Genomic DNA, 18263 nt, shown 5'->3' on the forward strand with positions numbered 1-18263 from the left:
ATTCTTCTCAATGGGCCTGGACCAAAGTCAATGGTTCAGAGTCTTTTGTATAGGATAGCACAGTTCTGGTATGTAACGGTTAAGTCTTTGCCCCAGATTTCTAAAGGATTTGGCTAGGCAAAAAGTTTGATGAATGTTTAGGGAAGGACAAGCCTTCGTAGTTGAGGAATGTTTCACGCACTTTCTCGATGGCCGAAAAGATTTCCGGACCGCGTTTGCACAGTACCTTTTAAATGAAGAAAGCTGTAGCTGAGGCAGTTGTTCCTGGCAGTTCGAGCAGATCTCGCTGTTCCTGTGCTTCAGTCGTGGGGACAAGAAGGAGGAAGTCGGGAGGTTCCTACACTGCCCAGGGAAGAGGCCAAAAGCTGTAGCAAGACGTCGGTTTAAGGTGTGAGTGCCTTAAAGTCCCTGTGGTTTCCTTCCCTCTGGCTATCCGGTTTTCAACAGCACTCTGATGAAAATTCGACCAGAATAGGACGGTGTCCAGGTGGCCTGCGAGTTGGTTGTTCCCACCAAACTCAAGGGAAGAAGTTACCCTTGAAGGGCTTCTCTGTTGTCTGAGTTTCAGCCAATTTGTACCTGCAGCAGGGCTTCACCGGTCGTCCAGGAGTTGCAGCAGTCCTCTCCCTTCCTCTCCTCATTCCAGTGGTCGACTCTGCTTTCCAAGTCCCAGAGACCTGCTTTTAAACAGTTTTCCCCCATTCATTCCAACCTGGCTGTCACTCACACAGCAGAGTGGCTGTCCTTGCCGGACAGCCAGCCGGCCAATCACACCAAAGTGCATTCAGGTCTCCTAGGAGGCTAAGCACAGGGAGTTTCAGGCACCTCCCTCACATCCTGTCCACCCCAGACACTCTGGCACCAGAGGAGGGCTTCAGTACAGAAGCCCACCAAAGGGCACGAACAAAGGGACCAAACCTGGTTTGGCGCGCAGAGACAAACACAAGAAGGACTTTTCCTAAAAGAAACGGTGAAAAAAGATGACCAGAGTCTGTTTTTATAGATAGGTCTGGGGCGCCATATTGAAAAACATGGCTAGCCCTGATTTTTAGCTAACGTTGTTAGCGGTCACGAAAAATCACGGTAGTTGATCTAAATCACTGCCACCAGCCATTTAAAATAGGAAAAGGTAACATTTTACTGTTACATGGGTGTTTTGACTGAGGGGAAGCTAGGCAACCCCTCCAGCACTCTATAGGAAGATAGTGTGTGCTGGGTCAGTACATTTAAAAAGACTAGTGAAGTCAATTTAACTTTACATGCTCTGGGAGACAGTAGTCAGTCCCAGAGAAGGTATTTAAACCTTGGGAAGTCTGAAAGACATCACTGTGCCACTGCACTGAAGGTGCTGTGTGACACACAGAAAAGGATGATTCCACTGGAGTTGTTTTAAATCTCCATAACAAAAGAATACAAAAGTAAAACACATTGAAAATGAAAAGTGTAAAGCCCCAAAATATAGCAAAAGAGCTGGGGGGCTCTAAGGTAGAGGGAATTTAGAACTTGTGTGAGAATTCTCCCCAACAATACGCTCTCCAGCTGGCTTTACAGACAAAATATATTGTAGGCTACAGATGCTGAAGAAGGCCAATGAACACAGATCTTCTCTTGTTTTATCACTGTATTACTTTCACACCGAGCTCGAGAGTGTTTTGCTTTTGAAAGGCTTGAATAGAGAATGTTAGTCACTAAGACACCGTTTGGAGTACCGGCCTAAGGCTGGACCTTTGCTGCTCTTTCCAGGACTCCTCCTGGGGTAGGACGATGACAAAATTACATTAGCAGGAGGGCTTTTGTGTGTTAAGTGTGCTTTTAGGAGTGGTGTGAGCTAAGCTTTTGTAGTGAACCAAGGATGATGAAGTCATAGGATGAGCCATCAATACATGTTTTGAACATGTGTGTGACTTGAGACCCACAATCACTATGCTTTGGAGAAGCAAGTGTCTGCTAGGAACATGATATGTTTCATGCTTCTGAAGAATCTTTGCATTATTATGACTTGAGTAGACCTGGGAAGTGAGATGTGTAGAGAGGAGAGAGAGAGAGAGAGAGAGAGAGAGAGAGAGAGAGAGAGAGAGAGAGAGAGAGAGAGAGAGAGAGAGAGAGAGAAGAAGCTTTGATGTATGATTAAGGCGAGACTAACTCCAATGGCACTTGTCTTTCATGAATGACTTTAGTCGATTTCTGAGACTGTGTTTGCTCAGGTGGGTGTAAAAGGGTCTTGCACCCAGGGGTGTTGCTAGGTCTTGAAAATATCTGGGGCTATGCTAATTTCGGGACTGCAGGCTACATAGCCTTTTTGGTTGTAACCCCTGAGCTTGTATCCGGGGCTACAACCAAAAGACCCGGGGCTATAGCCCCCTGAGGCCCTGAGGCCCCCCCCCTAGCATTGCCTCTGCTTGGATCTCTTAAGAGCCTTGAGCACCACTGACCCCCAAGACATTACACACTCATCTCACGTGTACATATAGAGTTCAGTGCTTGAAACCCATATTATATTCCATCCAAAAGGGGCTTATAGCTCATGCCAGGTCCAATTCATGCTTCCACAGAGTTAAGTTCTTCTGTTGGTGGGAGACCTACTGCCCATGAATGTCTGGACTCCCTCACAATACTCAAACTACATGCAGCTACATTTCTCTGAAACAGATGCCAAACCACTGTGTAACAATGTCGTATTATCATCAACACACCTGAGCCAGCAGGTAAGTTATATGGGTTTATTAGTATGTACACAGCAGGAAACACCAGCACATCCTTGCCAGCCAGCTCTCTATCTCCAACTGCCCCCCATGGAACACATATTCAGATGACAACACTCTAAGCACAGTGACATCACCTCATTCCACTGACACCACTACTCCAGGGAAGGAAATGGAATAGAGGGAAGACACAGGAGGGAAGACACTCATTATAACACTTCTCCCTCCCTTCATTTAATAATATGAAAGCCCAACATTGGTAGAGTCTTAGTCATTCCTACACACAAAGTACCATCCTACACAATACTGATACAAATATGCATGCCACCACGTACCTGCCCAGCAACACCCAAGCTCATATGAACACAAGACTCAACCCCAGGAAACGGTCACATGAAGTCCATTCACCCACCAAGGCCAACAACAGAGAACAAACACTCCACACTACCATAAAGGTACAAAAGGGCACTGACACCACTGAAAACCAGTTCCCCACTAATAAAACCCAAAGCACAAAGCAGGTGGAAATATAACCTTGCACAATGACACCTACTCAGAAAGGAACACAGATCCAATGTACAACACTTTAACTACCCACTGTCCACCAATAAACTCATAAAAGAGGAACCCACCGACATGAAATAAGGGCTGCACCTCCCTTCAACTGAACTGGAATGACACTCAAGGAACAAAACAATAAAACAAAGCACTCCACCTGCTTCAAGCTGCCCCTTGAAGCCTAGGGCCTGCCACACCCTTGTGTCCCCAAAAACGGATATACCACTAACAACCACGACCCCTCAGTGCACCTATAACCTTCCACCCTGGTCTGCACCCCAGGGCACCAGGGCTGCCACCCCCGGGCACTAACCCAACTCAAAAGAGCAACCACCGGGCACTAAACCAACTCTAATGAGCAACAAGCACAACTAACAACATCAGTTCCAACACTCTAAAAATATAGAGAACACTTTACCTCTAAACCAACCCAACCTGAAAATACTATTCAAATCTAGTCCCTGTGAACCAACGCACAAGCTCACCAAAAGGATCCAAAAAGACCCCTATATCACAGTGCAACCTAGACACGACACCTAACACCACGGGACCCCGGGTCCCTGCCACACAGAACACCTAAATGCACCACAGGACCCCTAGTCCCTGCCAAATACAGAACACCTCTACAACCACAGGACCCCTAGTCCCCGCCACAAAGAACACCTCTACAACCACGGGACCCCTAGTCCCTGTCAAATACAAGACACCTCTCCAACCACAGGACCCCTAGTCCCTGCCACACAGAACACCTCTACAACCACGGGGCCCCTAGCCCCTGCCACAACAAACACCTCTACCACCACAGGACATTAGTCCTCGCCAAGTACAAAACACCTGTACACACCAACGGGACCCCAAGTCCCTGCCAACTACAGAACACCACCTCCTGATGTGGGACCCCAGCACCAACTAGCTGCCACGGTGGTCACACCCACCAAGAACATCCAAAATGGCAAACACCACCTTACAATGGGACCCCTAGCACCTACTAGGCTACCAAGGTGGTTACCACACACACGCACCACAACATGCGCACAACCAACATGCGCACTCGCACCCACACTCACACCTCAACAAAAGACACACAACACATGAAAATATCACTTGAGTTCTTAAACTAATGGCAACTGTTCAAAAGACACAAAAACACCATTCATTATGGCTGGAATCGTCACACACTGGCGTGTTCTATATTGCGGAACATTTCTATACTCGAAAAACAAAGTGTCAGTAAAATTGTCAACAAAGAGTAACTGGCAAATAAAACACCAGCCACAGTTCAAACACAAACCCAGTTCCCAATGATATGAGTCAGTTTCCCCCGCAAGTCCAGAGCAGGCACGGCCCTCCCCCCTTTCACAAATTAATAAAATGACATGGTGGAGGGCACTCCTCCAATGCCCCAGACCAAACCCTTCCTAGGGAAAAATAATGTTACAACAATCATAGATAAATCGCGGCACATTGCAATAAAGTTACATTACTAACGCAAACGGGCCACAACATAAACATCCACACCCTTGCGTACCGGCCCAACACCAAAGACTACATTAATACTAAAGGCCACAACATATACACGCGACAACACCACACAGGCCTTACTACTGCAACCAGGTCCGGAAAATCTCAAAACGTCCTGGTTACGAACATCGCTGCATTCCAGCTAAGGCGAAAGGAGTTGCTTCCTCCACCCATGAAACACGTTCTCTGCAGCAACCTCAACTTCTTTGTTCCCTGCTCCTGAAGCAACTCCAGGATGATCCGTTCAAAAACCTCTGCCATGACCCGGCACTCCGCAGTAGCAAAACGCACTTCCTCAGTCCTCCACAAACACGCTGTGACTGGGTCCACAGTTTCCATGGACACAGGAAGGCGTGACCCTGTACACGTAACAGAGATGGCAGCGTCATTGCGTTCGCTGCGCACTGCAGGCGCAATGCATTCTGGAATCTCCTGGCACGGAGACGTCATCATTACACGGCTGCATCCACCAGGAATACATCTCCAACGTCCCCCAACAGGATGACCAGTTCTATTACTAGGGCGCTTATCCATGACCACGCCCACGCCGGCCTTGATATGAGCGCTCCTCCGGCAACGCTGTGGAGACATGAGACACCTCCACCGGCAAGTGCGTACCTCAAACGGGCACCTTCCACGCCCGAAACGCTTGACACGCGGCCGCCAGCCACAACACTGGACCACCTGGGGCCAAGCAACCGCAGGGCGAATCCACTCTCTATTGGGTTGCCGCCACCACGCTCAACCCCCCTCCTGCACCGGGGAACGCAGGCGCATGGCACAATGAGGACCAACTGGTCTCCTCACCAGATGACTGATCCTCCTGCACAGACGACTGGACCACCCGGCCTCCAATCAGCAGACCACAGGACCTCTCGAAGACGGCTTCACTGCCACTCGACACTCCAGCTCTGGACCCGGGGTACACTCCCCCGCTGCCAGACCGCCGGAGCTCTCCGGACAGCTTCCCTGACCCTGCACCTCCAGAGCCCGGCTCCGACCGTAAGGGAGCCTTCTTCCTCCAGCACCACCCGACCGGCTGGGCTGCAATCTCGGTCCGGACTCCAAAGGCTGCACAGCTGGCTGCTACTCAGGATGTGGACACTTGGAGGGCGGTGTCCTGTTCAACTGCTGTCCCCTCCATGACAGGATCCCACCTTCGTCGCCAGTTTAACAATGTCGTATTGTGATCAACACACCTGAGCCAGCAGGTAAGTTATATGGGTTTATTAGTATGTACACAGCAGGAAACACAGGCACATCCTTGCCAGCCAGCTCTCTATCTCCAACTGCCCCCCATGGAACACATATTCAGATGACAACACTCTAAGCACAGTGACATCACCTCATTCCACTGACACCACCACTCCAGGGAAGGAAATGGAATAGAAGGAAGACAATGAGGGAAGAAACTCATTATAACACACTGCATATAATAGGCATGGGTGCAAATTCTGACACCCATCTTCTGCACAATTAAGGGCCTAATTCACAGAAGCGTTTATAATGGCAAACCCCCATTGGAAAACGTTCTGTGAATTCGGCTCTAAGTTTGTAGCGATAGATGCCATTCTCCATAAACCTGACATGTCATCTTGGGGAGTATTACTTCCAAAAGATGTAACCAAAGCTGCTTTTATTTCTATTGCCAGGCCACTTGGGCTGGTGGATCTATTTAAATCACGTTGAATAATAATCCAAGTGTCTCAATTTAAATTACATTCCCATGACACCGATTTCAATGTTGAAATCGTTTGTCTGATCTTGCCTTGTCTAATGTATCCACTTTCTCAAAGGTCTCCCCCAAATCTGTTCTAACCTCCACGCCAGCCACCCAAAGCTGCCCTTCTCGGTTCTGGAACCACACACTGAAACTTCAAAGTCACTTCTGCGTGGCCTGCACTTGCTATAACTGAAAGCCGGAGCCTGCTCACAATAGCCTGCAGACACTACCATGGAAAGCAATAGACATTACACCCCTAACCCAAAGGGCCACTATCTGACCATGGAACACAGCGCTGGTTCAAATACTCTACTAAAAGCGTGCATGAACAATGAGCCGGGTGGTCTCCATTGCCCGCATCGCTACACTTGGACGAATGTGTGTATGTAGGCTGGTTCGGGCAGCTATCAAGGCTTCGATTTTGCAATTACTTTCTTATAATGTGAGCACATCCTTAACAGACTGCACTGACTGTGTCATTTGCATATTGCAACAACCAATATGTGAACATTTTATATGTCCTACAGCACCAGCAAAGCTCCAAGCTCCTCAAACCTCTGCTTCCCAGGCCATGATGTCTGCCCTTTAAAGAAAACTAAAAGAAATCATTTGTGCCTTTTGAAGGTTTTGAAAACTGCCCACAACAAGCCTGGAAAGTGAAACCTATTTTGACCTAACTTTCCAGATAAGTAGCATACCTGCCCGTTTTACTACCTAAAATAGGCAGATACTCCCAACAGAAAAGTCAGTGTAATGAGATCGCCTGCCTGGATCTGAGACCAGCATGGTGGCTGTTAGACCTGGGGGTCATGTGAGGAATATCCTCTGGTCCCGGACACGTGCTAGGGGACAATCACAGTGGCCCACCACAAGCCAGGCTCACCCCACCAGCCTGGCATGGAAGAGCATCCCTGAAAGAGTATATATGACCGAAAAAAGCTTGTGCGATCCTGCAGAGTAATGTAGATACCACCCCCACCCTACTGAGAGAGCCTAAACCGTCTTATAAGCAGACGTAAAGGAAGAACAAAAGGATCACAAGAGGCACAGTGAACTCTGCAAACCCACTAACGCAATGTTTCCGGTTCATAACTTCCCTCATGCTGCTGATTTAGTGTGGGAGACAAAGTTATCAAAACAGTGTTTCCCGGCAAGAGATTCTCATGCCAGAGATATAATGTTGCAATTTCCCCTCTGTGCACATGATATATAATAAAATGTCAGGTGTATATTTGTCCAAACACATCCTTCCCGCTTCACCTGTAATCACCGCTAGTGGGAGTTGTTGCCTTACGCATTCAACAAAAAGACTTCAAGTTCATCTTCTAGGCGAACAAAATGTGTATTTCATGTTATCACCGCTAGAGGGAGCTGTTCCCTTAGGAATATATAGTGATCCTACAGTGTGAATGAAAACCTACTGTATCTTCTGCCTTAGGATACATAGTGGGCCTACTGTATTAATAAAAAACTAAAAACATGTTTTCCTATGAACATGAATTACAATCAAATATGCCACAAAATATATTGACACTATGAAAATGTCTTTCCTCACGCAGTTTGGCCCGTGTACAAAGGCTTTCACACTAGTACAAATATATGAAATGAAGTGTCCAGTATGCTTACTTAGGGACCCTCAAGCGTCCAACCTACATCCTGGAAACATTGATGCTTCCAGGCATCACAGAGAGCACCAGATAGGGGTAGAGAAGGAACACTTCTATTGAAAAAGGCAGACAGGTCTATTATAGACTTGGTCTAGGACCTGGATCTCAAAGAAGCCCATCTGTACTTAAGGAGAGCAACCAAGCCCAGCCTTTACCCATTTAGCAGTCACAGGTGCAGATCTTTACTAGAAATTCTACTCAGGGGTAGAGGGGAAACTACATAGAAACACCCAGACCCAGGTGCTCAGTGTGGTTTGCTGGAGCAGGAGGCTCGTGTTTGGAGAAGGCTGGAAACTGGGTGAAAGAGCAGAGGCTAGAGAGATGGAGGATAGTGCAGAGGTGGCAGCAGTGGAGAACAGGAGCAGGTGTTAAGAAACAACAGGACCAAAGAGGAGTTGGTAATATGAGAGGGGGAGCAGGAGGTTGTGGAAGTTGATTAAGAGAAGGAGGAGGTACTAGCAACAAAGGGTGAGAGTGAACAGAAGGAGATGGTGGGAACTAAGAAAGCAAAGGAGAAGGTGGTGACATCAAAGGATGAAAGGGGAAAGGAGGAGGTGGTAACCAAATAGGGAGTGGTAGCAATGAAGAAAGAAAGAGTGAAGGAGGAGGTGAGCACTAGTAGAATAAGAGAGACTAACATGACAGGAGAGTGGGAGGAGCCAGGGTTCAGGAGGAGGTGCAATACCCAAGGAGGCGGAGGATGAGGAAATGGGAAAATCAACTGCTAGTGACATGGAGGACGACTGAGGAGAGAGCAACACAGGAAGAGGTGTTGTGATACTAAAGATGCTATAGACAGTATGGATCTAGTTAAATACAACACAAGTTTTACTGTGAATCCCAAAATATTTAATTTTCTTCTCTGGTTTTCTGTTCATTTCATTGAGTATAAATGTGGGGGAGGCAACCCACCCCCCACCCACAAAACCACCCATCTTTATTAATACCCCAACCCAACCCCTCCCCCCATCTATTATCCGATGAAAAGTGTAAAAATTCGATCTATATAATGTGTTATTTTATGATTCACAGTAATGGTCTGTGATGTTTTGTAGTGATACCAACAGTATAGAATAGCCTAAGGTTTAACATCAGAGAGAAAAGGTAATTCTGGAACAGAAACATCAGGTCGTTAGTGAAGAGACCACAAAGAGAGTGAAAGAAAAGCCACACCTAGCTAGTAGGAACCGGAACGGCCCGGGGTCTCGGTGGGCAGTAGGCAGGACCACAGGGTGGGAGTTTGTAGGAGCTGGGGTCAGGGTGCTTAATGTGAGTTTAGAGACAACGGCGACCATTAGTCCCATATCAGACCTGCTGTTAACCCCTATACACACCTTCTCAATTCTCTTGCTCCACAGAAACCATGACGCATGCCTCACCCTCAAAGGACACCCCCTGAAGCTGACACCTCAATGATCTGCTGTGTTTTAATGTACAGATTAGTGTTAAGGTTAAAATGTGTACTAGCGCACATTCTAAGGCGCAATGTGACTTAGTTGGAGTTAGTCATACATACACTCTCTGGTACCTGCAGACCCATGAAGTAGGAGCTGCATCCATTCGGCTCTGGCGCCTTGTAGTCGGGTCTGGGCATCGGGGCCTTCCCTGGGGAGAGAGAAGGAGGAAAGGCGAGACTTTTAGCATGCAGGACTTTTCATTGTCACAGTCATCATACAACAACTCATCTAGTCGTTGAACTGATACAATATTTTCATGGTTACTAAAATGTCCGCTCACTTTAGGCACTTGGACCGGTGTGTATCATAACATGAACCCCTTGTTTCAAAAGCTGGTGCAACCGCAGCAGCGGTCTCAGTAATGGGGAGTCACTGCACAAAGACAATTCCAGGCACATCCAGATTGCAATAAAGCTCCTTTGCACAAAATGAAATGACTCCACTTCCTCACGCGTGAAACCCTCATGATCCAGCATCTTTAAAGAGCAAGACACGCCGGCTTGTGAGTGTCCTGGGCTACCCAGCATCTAGTTACCAGACAGGTTCTACCACTAGGTGGCCAGCTAGGCTGCCACCAGCAGGGGGCACCAGCAGTTTGTCAGACAGCCCCTACGTTTTTTTGTCCCATTGACGGGAGGAGGGGGCGGCGGCGGGTTAAAAAGGCATGAGTCTAGATTTTGCATTCCCCCTCCTGCAGAGACACAGTAATCACATCTTTTGAACATGCATCTGGCGCAGGAGAGTATCTGTAGTATCGGGGATGGTAAGAAGACATCTGTTTTCAGGTAAGGCACAGGAGACCAGTATATATAAAAGGAGTGAGTTTATTTATAAATTACAGAGTTACAGGGCTAGTTATATAGAAAGGGACAGGGAGCTAAACAGATGACATCCTTTCAGTAAGGTTCTCCCATCCTGTGTTCCCAACTGTAGTTCCTGGAACCCTCAGGTCCCATCACATTCCATATGACATAGCTGTATTCTACTAGCAGCACTGTGTGCACCCAGTGCAAATAGATAGGTACAATACTACAGTATCCTTCAGATCCGGATAAATTCTGAAGTATTACGTTTGCACTGGTTTTAATGTTGCCTATTTTAATCGGTTATATGTGATTTTACCAAAGTAGAAGAGTAGGTAGTTTTACCAAGGTAAAAAATACAAAAAAATACCTTTTTTTATTTTATTTGGGGGGTTCAGGGGTCCCCCCAAACCTCCCCATTTTCCTACCATTTTAACCCCATCCCCACCCATTTTAACACCTTATCCCACTACCACATATACATATATTCATTTAAAATGTTCAGTATTTTTTGGTAATTTTTACTTCAGTAAAACGTACCCCTCTGAATTGTTTTCAGTTAAATGACTGGATACATTTTAATTATGTCTAAAGATGTTATATATCAATATCCCTACCAATATTGATTGGTACGAATTAGCTGAACAGTCAAAATTATTCATACTTACGAAATGTTTCCTAACAGGAAATGTTGACATGGCTATGGAATAATATCCCAGTTATGGAATTTACTTGATTTTCCTCTTATTTGGGTTATGTCAATAGAGGCTGCGGTCTGGAATCCCAAGGGAAAACAGATGGAACAACGTGGCTCCAAACCTCTATCACTGTCTCCTCAAAGGGGAGAATTCAAGATGTCTAATACAGCCGTGTGCCCCCCCCCCCCGAACCACACAGAATCAATGATTTAGTTAAAATGGGAGAAACAATTGTTTACTTTTTTACCTTTATTAGACTGGACACATTTTCCTCCCTCGGAAGTATGTAAGAAAATTCAAAAATTCGACACAAAACTGCCAGCAACATAAAATGTACGCAAACCTGAACACTCTTGAACTAAAAGCATTGATCCCACTTCCAGAAGCAAGGGCGTTATCCCCATGTCCATATGTTTCATCACAGTCTTCAATTATGAAGTCATGGAACCCTGGAGACAGGAAATCACACCTGGACCTTCCAGAGGTGTATTATCCATCAAAAGTCCCTCCCCTTGCACTTATTTACTCTGCCTTCCATTGCACTCCCATTTCCTGTTTCCTGTTTCCTGTTTCCTGTTTCAGAGGCAGCACAGTCATCCCTCTGATGAATGCACATGGTCACTGGTTAAGTACATGTGTCTCTTCCATGTGTTATATCTCTCTGTATGTCAAAGCCTGTTGTATCTACCTGTGTCAGGGTCAAACAAGGGGCTTTGGGGACGGAAAGGGATTGAGGCAATAAAAGAGGCTAAAGAGGTTTGGGGGCAAGAAAAGGGACTGTGATGAGAACAGGGGCTAAAGGGTGATAAGGGCAACAAAAAAGGGTATGGGGCAACAAAATGATGCTAACGGGGCAGTAACAGGGACTAAAGGGAACAAGCACATGTGCTAGTGGCAACAAAAGACACTATATTGGACTGGGTGTCGAGAAAAGGGGTAAAATGGGTCTGGGCAGCTAAAATGGTTAAGGGCCACGAAAAGGGGTAAAATGGGACCGGGGATCAAGAAAGGGGCAAAATAGCTCTGGGGCATCTAAAAAGGTTAAGGGACAACAAAAGGTGTTACATGGGCATGGGGGTCAGGAAAGGGGCAAAACGTGTCTGGGTCAGCTAAAAGGGTTAAGGGCACCAAAAGGGGCTAAATGGGACAGGGGGCCAGGAAAGGGGGCAAAACGGGCCTGGTGCAGCGAAAAGAGTTAAGGGACAACAGAGGGAGCTAAAAAGAACTGGGGATCAAGAAAAGGGGCAATTGGGTATAGGGCAGCTAAGGGAGTTGGGGCAACTAAAGGGGCCAAAGGGTGCTGGAGGAGAAACAAAGGGTCTCACTTAACTTTTTTTGAATTCGCGCTGCCTCACAGCACCACCAGGAAGTGTTAAAGTCCTGCTCCAGCCAATGAAAGAGTGGCTGGGTGGGACTAAAAATAAAAAACTGTGCTCCAGGTGTGCCGGCAGCACTTACAGGAGCCCCTCTGCCTGATTTCCCGTCCTTCCGCCTCACTTCTTGTCCTGCCTCAGCCAATCAATGTGTGACTGGGGAGGGACTGGCAGTTAGGCGCCCAAGTACCAGAAGTCAGGCGCTCGGTATGCTTACAGGAGCGCGTCTTTTTTCTTTTAATCTAATGATCTGAGGAGAGGGCGAGCACCCAATAGGGCTTGTGTCTGGGCCCTGCTTTGGGCAGGAACTGGCCCGAGGGGAGGGTCAGGTCATAGCTTAGCTCTAGAAAGGGGAGTGTCCTTATTGTACTCTCCAGAACAACGACAGTGAGATACGGGAGGCAGCGAGGAAATGCAGGCTAGATGGGGTTAGGAGCAGAGGCCGAGGGAGGGGCTGTATGGCAGTTCAGTGGGCAGGTGGTTCTGGGGGCGAGACCCCCGACCCCTTGGAAATGGACATGGGGAAGAGGGGAGAAGTATAAGAGCGAGTTTGTGTGGAGCAGCATTTACGGGTGGGCTTTAGCAACGTCTGTCTTTTACAAGCGCCATTTTTACTTAGATCCAACTGGGACGTGAAAGACCAGCATAGGAGTAATGCGCAGATTATGAATGCAGGCAACGCACATATCAAAAACCTTTCTTTAAAAGGCAAACCCTGCTTTCTGCGAGGCATGCAGTGGTGCATTCTTTCACACTTTTCTCATTCTTGTGGCGCCCTTACAGCATGCGCCTAAATCTGCCACCACACACTGGTCATTACACTGCTGCACGGTGGGCGTGCACAATATTACACAGCATGCGCCATAATGCAGCGCTAAATGTTTACTGTAAGTAAAGAGCCGCACCTCATGCGCCCCTTTTATAAAAGCAATGTAACTGTCACATGCATTTATGGTCCCTGTCTTGCTTTTATTTATTTTAATTTAATCAGAACCACTGGCGTAATTAAAACATCAAAACCAAAATAAGAAGCAGTTTTCTTTCAAGTTGTAAAATATGCGTTTCTGAACCAGAGCAAGATTCTGTATCTGAATCAATATTTTCTAAAAAGCCGTGTTTAGTGTGCACACGTGAATACGTGATAAAAAAGTTATATCTGTCGCTTTGAATGGGCACATAAAAAAGCATTACATTTAAGACGGATCTCTGAGGTCCTTGCGGATGGTACGCTCGCTTCACCAGTTCTTCTAATGGCTGGCACAGCGGGTCCCCTTCTCTAAGGTAAGGGGAGATGTTTCGGTTTCTTGTCGCCCCAAGAGGCTTTATTTGGTTGCTACATATTTAGGCTTTATTTGGACAGGGCACTGTGCTGCCTTCGTCTGAGCAGGAGCGCCACTGTGTATATTTTTTGCAGAGCCCTTTTGCTCTGCAACGAAAGCTCATGTAGGGTGCATGCAGGTAGGATTTTTGTATAAAATGTAATGTGTAGTTATGGGTGGATTCGTTGTATGTATTTTGGTGTTTGTTTTTACAAATGTATGAATGATGTGTAAATGCACAGGTGAAAGTGTTTGTGTGTGTGTGGGGGCCGCTGGAGGCATGCCAATTGTTTGCTTTACCCTTGATGCACAATCCTGTTCAGCAAGGGTAAAGCAAAAACGGTGAGTTAAGTATTATTACGTGGCTACACTGTCCTACAGTGGATGTAGGACAGTTTTGCTACGTAATAACCCTTAGGTTTGCTTTACCCTTGATACACAGTTACTGTGCATCAAAGGTAAAGCCAACATGACAAGAGTTTTCCATGGCCTACATTCAATGTATGCCAGTCTAACCAAGTATTACCTGGCATACATCAAATGTCGGTCAATCTAGCCACATATTAACACTTATCATGTTTGCTTTTCCCTGGATGGCAAATAAAAAATGTCTTGTCACATTAAGAAAGTAAATTCAGACTGACACTACAAGTGGCCTACATTATTCTGGAAAAATATGGGACCCTGTCCCACCTGATGCGGAACATGAGTCCCACAATTCTTCCTTGGGGAGCCCATACCCTCTATGGGTCTGGAAAGCACCATTTTGGAAGAGTTCTGTTTTCTGAACCGTAGGTGTTTAGATCCTGCTCTCAGGTTAGGTTTAAGAGAGTGTCATAGAATGTAATAGACTGTTGACTATAGGCCAAAATTGTGCCCTGCACTAAGCTAATAATGGATGTCAAACACACCGTAGCCCCATCCATCGTCATTATTCCTGCTGAGCTTCTAGCCTCTCAGTCACCCACCAGCCAGACTTCAGCCTCCCAAAGCAGGAGTGGGGCCGCTATCTTAGCCAGTGAAGACTGTGACTAACTTCTAAACTGCTCAACCGTGAAAGCCTCATGGGCATTTTTAAGTCACTCCCTCCAGCTTCATCATATAGAAGGAGGGATTGAAATCTCAGTGGCCTTACCTATGGATTTTGTTGACTTGTGTTGCTGTACCCAATACCCTCCCATGGACAAGGTGCCTGAGTGACAATGATTTTCATGGCTTTAAATGCTCTCTCCACCCTTCAAATAAAGGTCATATTTAACTTCGTCCTTTCCATCCTTCCTTTGTTTTTCTAGTACAGGGGGATACTTGCTGATACACAGAGAAAGACCGAACACGTCTAGCCGTGGACTCACTCTCATACACACAACTACCTGTGCTGTTCAATGGCCAACTCTCCAAGGCATTCCTCCTTCAAACTCATAGTTTCTAAAAACAGGTTCTTCCTAAACTCTTTTGAAGCCCTGATCATGGCTGACAATTTTCTGAACACCTCAGTGTGACCTTATGACATCCATTGTCCTGCGCAACTCTCCTAACATCTCCCCTGGACATCTCAAGATCAGCATGAGAGCAGAACATACCTTCCTTGTTAGGAATGCACGCTCAATGCATGATTTTCACCAACTACTTTCTCTTCCAGTGTACAATAAATGGAAAGACAACTGTACCAATACAATAACCAGTGGGCTGGAGACCGCAATTCACAATGACTGTTCAGACAGACCACTGCACCATGCCGCAATTCACAATGACTATTCAGACCACTGCACCATGCCGCAATTCACAATGACTGTGCAGACCACTGCACCATGCCGCAATTCACAATGACTATTCAGACCACTGCACCATGCCGCAATTCACAATGACTATTCAGACCACTGCACCCTCCCGCAATTCACAATGACTGTTCAGACCACTGCACCATCCCGCAATTCACAATTCACAATGACTGTTCAGACCACTGCACCATGCCGCAATTCACAATGACTATTCAGACCACTGCACCATGCCGCAATTCACAATGACTATTCAGACCACTGCACCCTCCCGCAATTCACAATGACTGTTCAGACCACTGCACCATCCCGCAATTCACAATTCACAATGACTGTTCAGACCACTGCACCATGTCGTAATTCACAATGACTGTTCAGACCACTGCACCATGCCGCAATTCACAATGACTGTTCAGACCACTGCACCATCCCGCAATTCACAATGACTGTTCAGACCACTGCAACATGCCGCAATTCACAATGACTGTTCAGACCACTGCACCATGCCGCAATTCACAATGACTGTTCAGACCAGTGCACCATGCCGCAATTCACAATGACTGTTCAGACCACTGCACCATCCCGCAATTCACAAAGAGTGTTCAGACCACAGCACCATGCCGCAATTCACAATGACTGTTCAGACCACTGCTCTATGCCATAATTCACAATGACTGTTCAGACCACTGCGCATCCCGCAATTCACTATGACTGTTCAGACCACTGCACTTCACAATGACTGTTCAGACCACTGCACAATCCCGCAATTCACAATGACTGTTCAGACCACTGCACTATGCCATAATTCACAATGACTGTTCAGACCACTGCACATCCTGCAATTCACAATGACTGTTCAGACCACTGCACTTCACAATGACTGTTCAGACCACTGCACCGTCCCACAATTCACAATGACTGGTCAGACCACTGCACCATGCCGCAATTCACGATGACTGTTCAGACCACTGCACCATCCCACAATTCACAATGACTGTTCAGACCACTGCACTATGCCATAATTCACAATGACTGTTCAGACCACTGCACCGTCCCGCAATTCACAAAGAGTGTTCAGACCACTGCACCATGCCGCAATTCACACTGACTGTTCAGACCACTGCACCATGTCGCAATTCACAATGACTGTTCAGACCACTGCACCAGGCCGCAATTCACAAAGAGTGTTCAGACCACTGCACCAGGCCGCAATTCACACTGACTGTTCAGACCACTGCACCGTCCCGCAATTCACAATGACTGTTCAGACCACTGCACCATGCCGCAATTCACAATGACTATTCAGACCATTGTACTGTCCCACAATTCACAATGACTGTTCAGACTACTGCACCATGTCGCAATTCACAATGACTGTTCAGACCACTGCACCATCCCGCAATTCACAATGACTGTTCAGACCACTGCACCATCCCGCAATTCACAATGACTGTTCAGACCACTGCACCATCCCGCAATTCACAATGACTGTTCAGACCACTGCACCATGCCGCAATTCACAATGACTGTTCAGACCACTGCACCATCCCGCAATTCACAAAGAGTGTTCAGACCACAGCACCATGCCGCAATTCACAATGACTGTTCAGACCACTGCACCATCCCGTAATTCACAATGACTGTTCAGAGCACTGCACTATGCCATAATTCACAATGACTGTTCAGACCACTGCGCATCCCGCAATTCACAATGACTGTTCAGACCACTGCATTATGCCATAATTCACAATGACTGTTCAGACCACTGCACTTCACGATGACTGTTCAGATCACTGCACCATCCCGCAATTCACAATGAATGTTCAGACCACTGCACTATGCCATAATTCACAATGACTGTTCAGACCACTGCACTTCACAATGACTGTTCAGACCACTGCACCGTCCCGCAATTCACAATGACTGTTCAAACTACTGCACCATGCCGCAATTCACAATGACTGTTCAGACTACTGCACCATGCCGCAATTCACACTGACTGTTCAGACCACTGCACCGTCCCGCAATTCACAATGGGCCTCATTACGACCCTGGCGGAAAGTGACTGACCGGACCGCAACAGCGTAAATAGCGTTTCCGCCATTGCACGAAGGAGCAAAGTGCGGCCAATCACGACCCATCGGGCACGAGCATTACGCCATGGCGGAATCCGAAAGGCTGCGATGGCGGAAATGACCCCAAAACGGCCCTTACCACCGCCGTACGCTGCACCAGGTGCAATACCGCCACCCATCTTAGCGGTCACCGTAATGAGCGGTCACCGTAACGAGCGTGCACCGCAAATTACGGCCACCGTAAATATACGGAAACGGAAGTAAAAGCATGTGGCCGGAACGGGAAACAGCACGCCGCACAACTATAAAATCCGAATCCCAACACAACCATAAAAAATCCGACCCTGACACACATCCCAACCCGTTAGCAACCCCAGTTAAAAAAATAAATATGGGAAAGGTAGCCAAGAAAGCGTGTGACCGCAAGCGGCAGGTACACTTCTCCCGAGAGGAACTGACCGTGCTCACCGAGACCCTCCAGGAAAAATCCGCCGTCGTCTTCTCCAGTCAAATGACCAGGACGGCCCTTGCCAACAAGAAGGCCATATGGGCCCTGGTGGCACAGCGCGTAAGTGCGGTGGGGACAACACCC

General features: G+C 47.1%; 1 protein-coding gene across 2 annotated transcripts in view; it reads right to left on the bottom strand.

The window, feature by feature from the left end:
* PLA2G12B (phospholipase A2 group XIIB) overlaps positions 1–18263 on the bottom strand; it is a 164749-nt gene that overhangs the window by 23932 nt on the left and 122554 nt on the right. Inside the window, exon 2 of one of the 2 annotated variants that reach the window (XM_069610526.1) lies at positions 9700–9776. In XM_069610526.1, coding sequence (XP_069466627.1) covers positions 9700–9776 — 77 coding nt within the window. Of the gene's footprint in view, positions 1–9687; positions 9777–18263 lie in introns of both variants that reach the window. The other variant, XM_069610525.1, reaches the window with a different exon arrangement.

Source organism: Ambystoma mexicanum, chromosome 8 (assembly GCF_040938575.1).
Source record: "Ambystoma mexicanum isolate Mex_15411 chromosome 8, UKY_AmexF1_1, whole genome shotgun sequence".
Classification (NCBI taxonomy): domain Eukaryota; kingdom Metazoa; phylum Chordata; class Amphibia; order Caudata; family Ambystomatidae; genus Ambystoma; species Ambystoma mexicanum.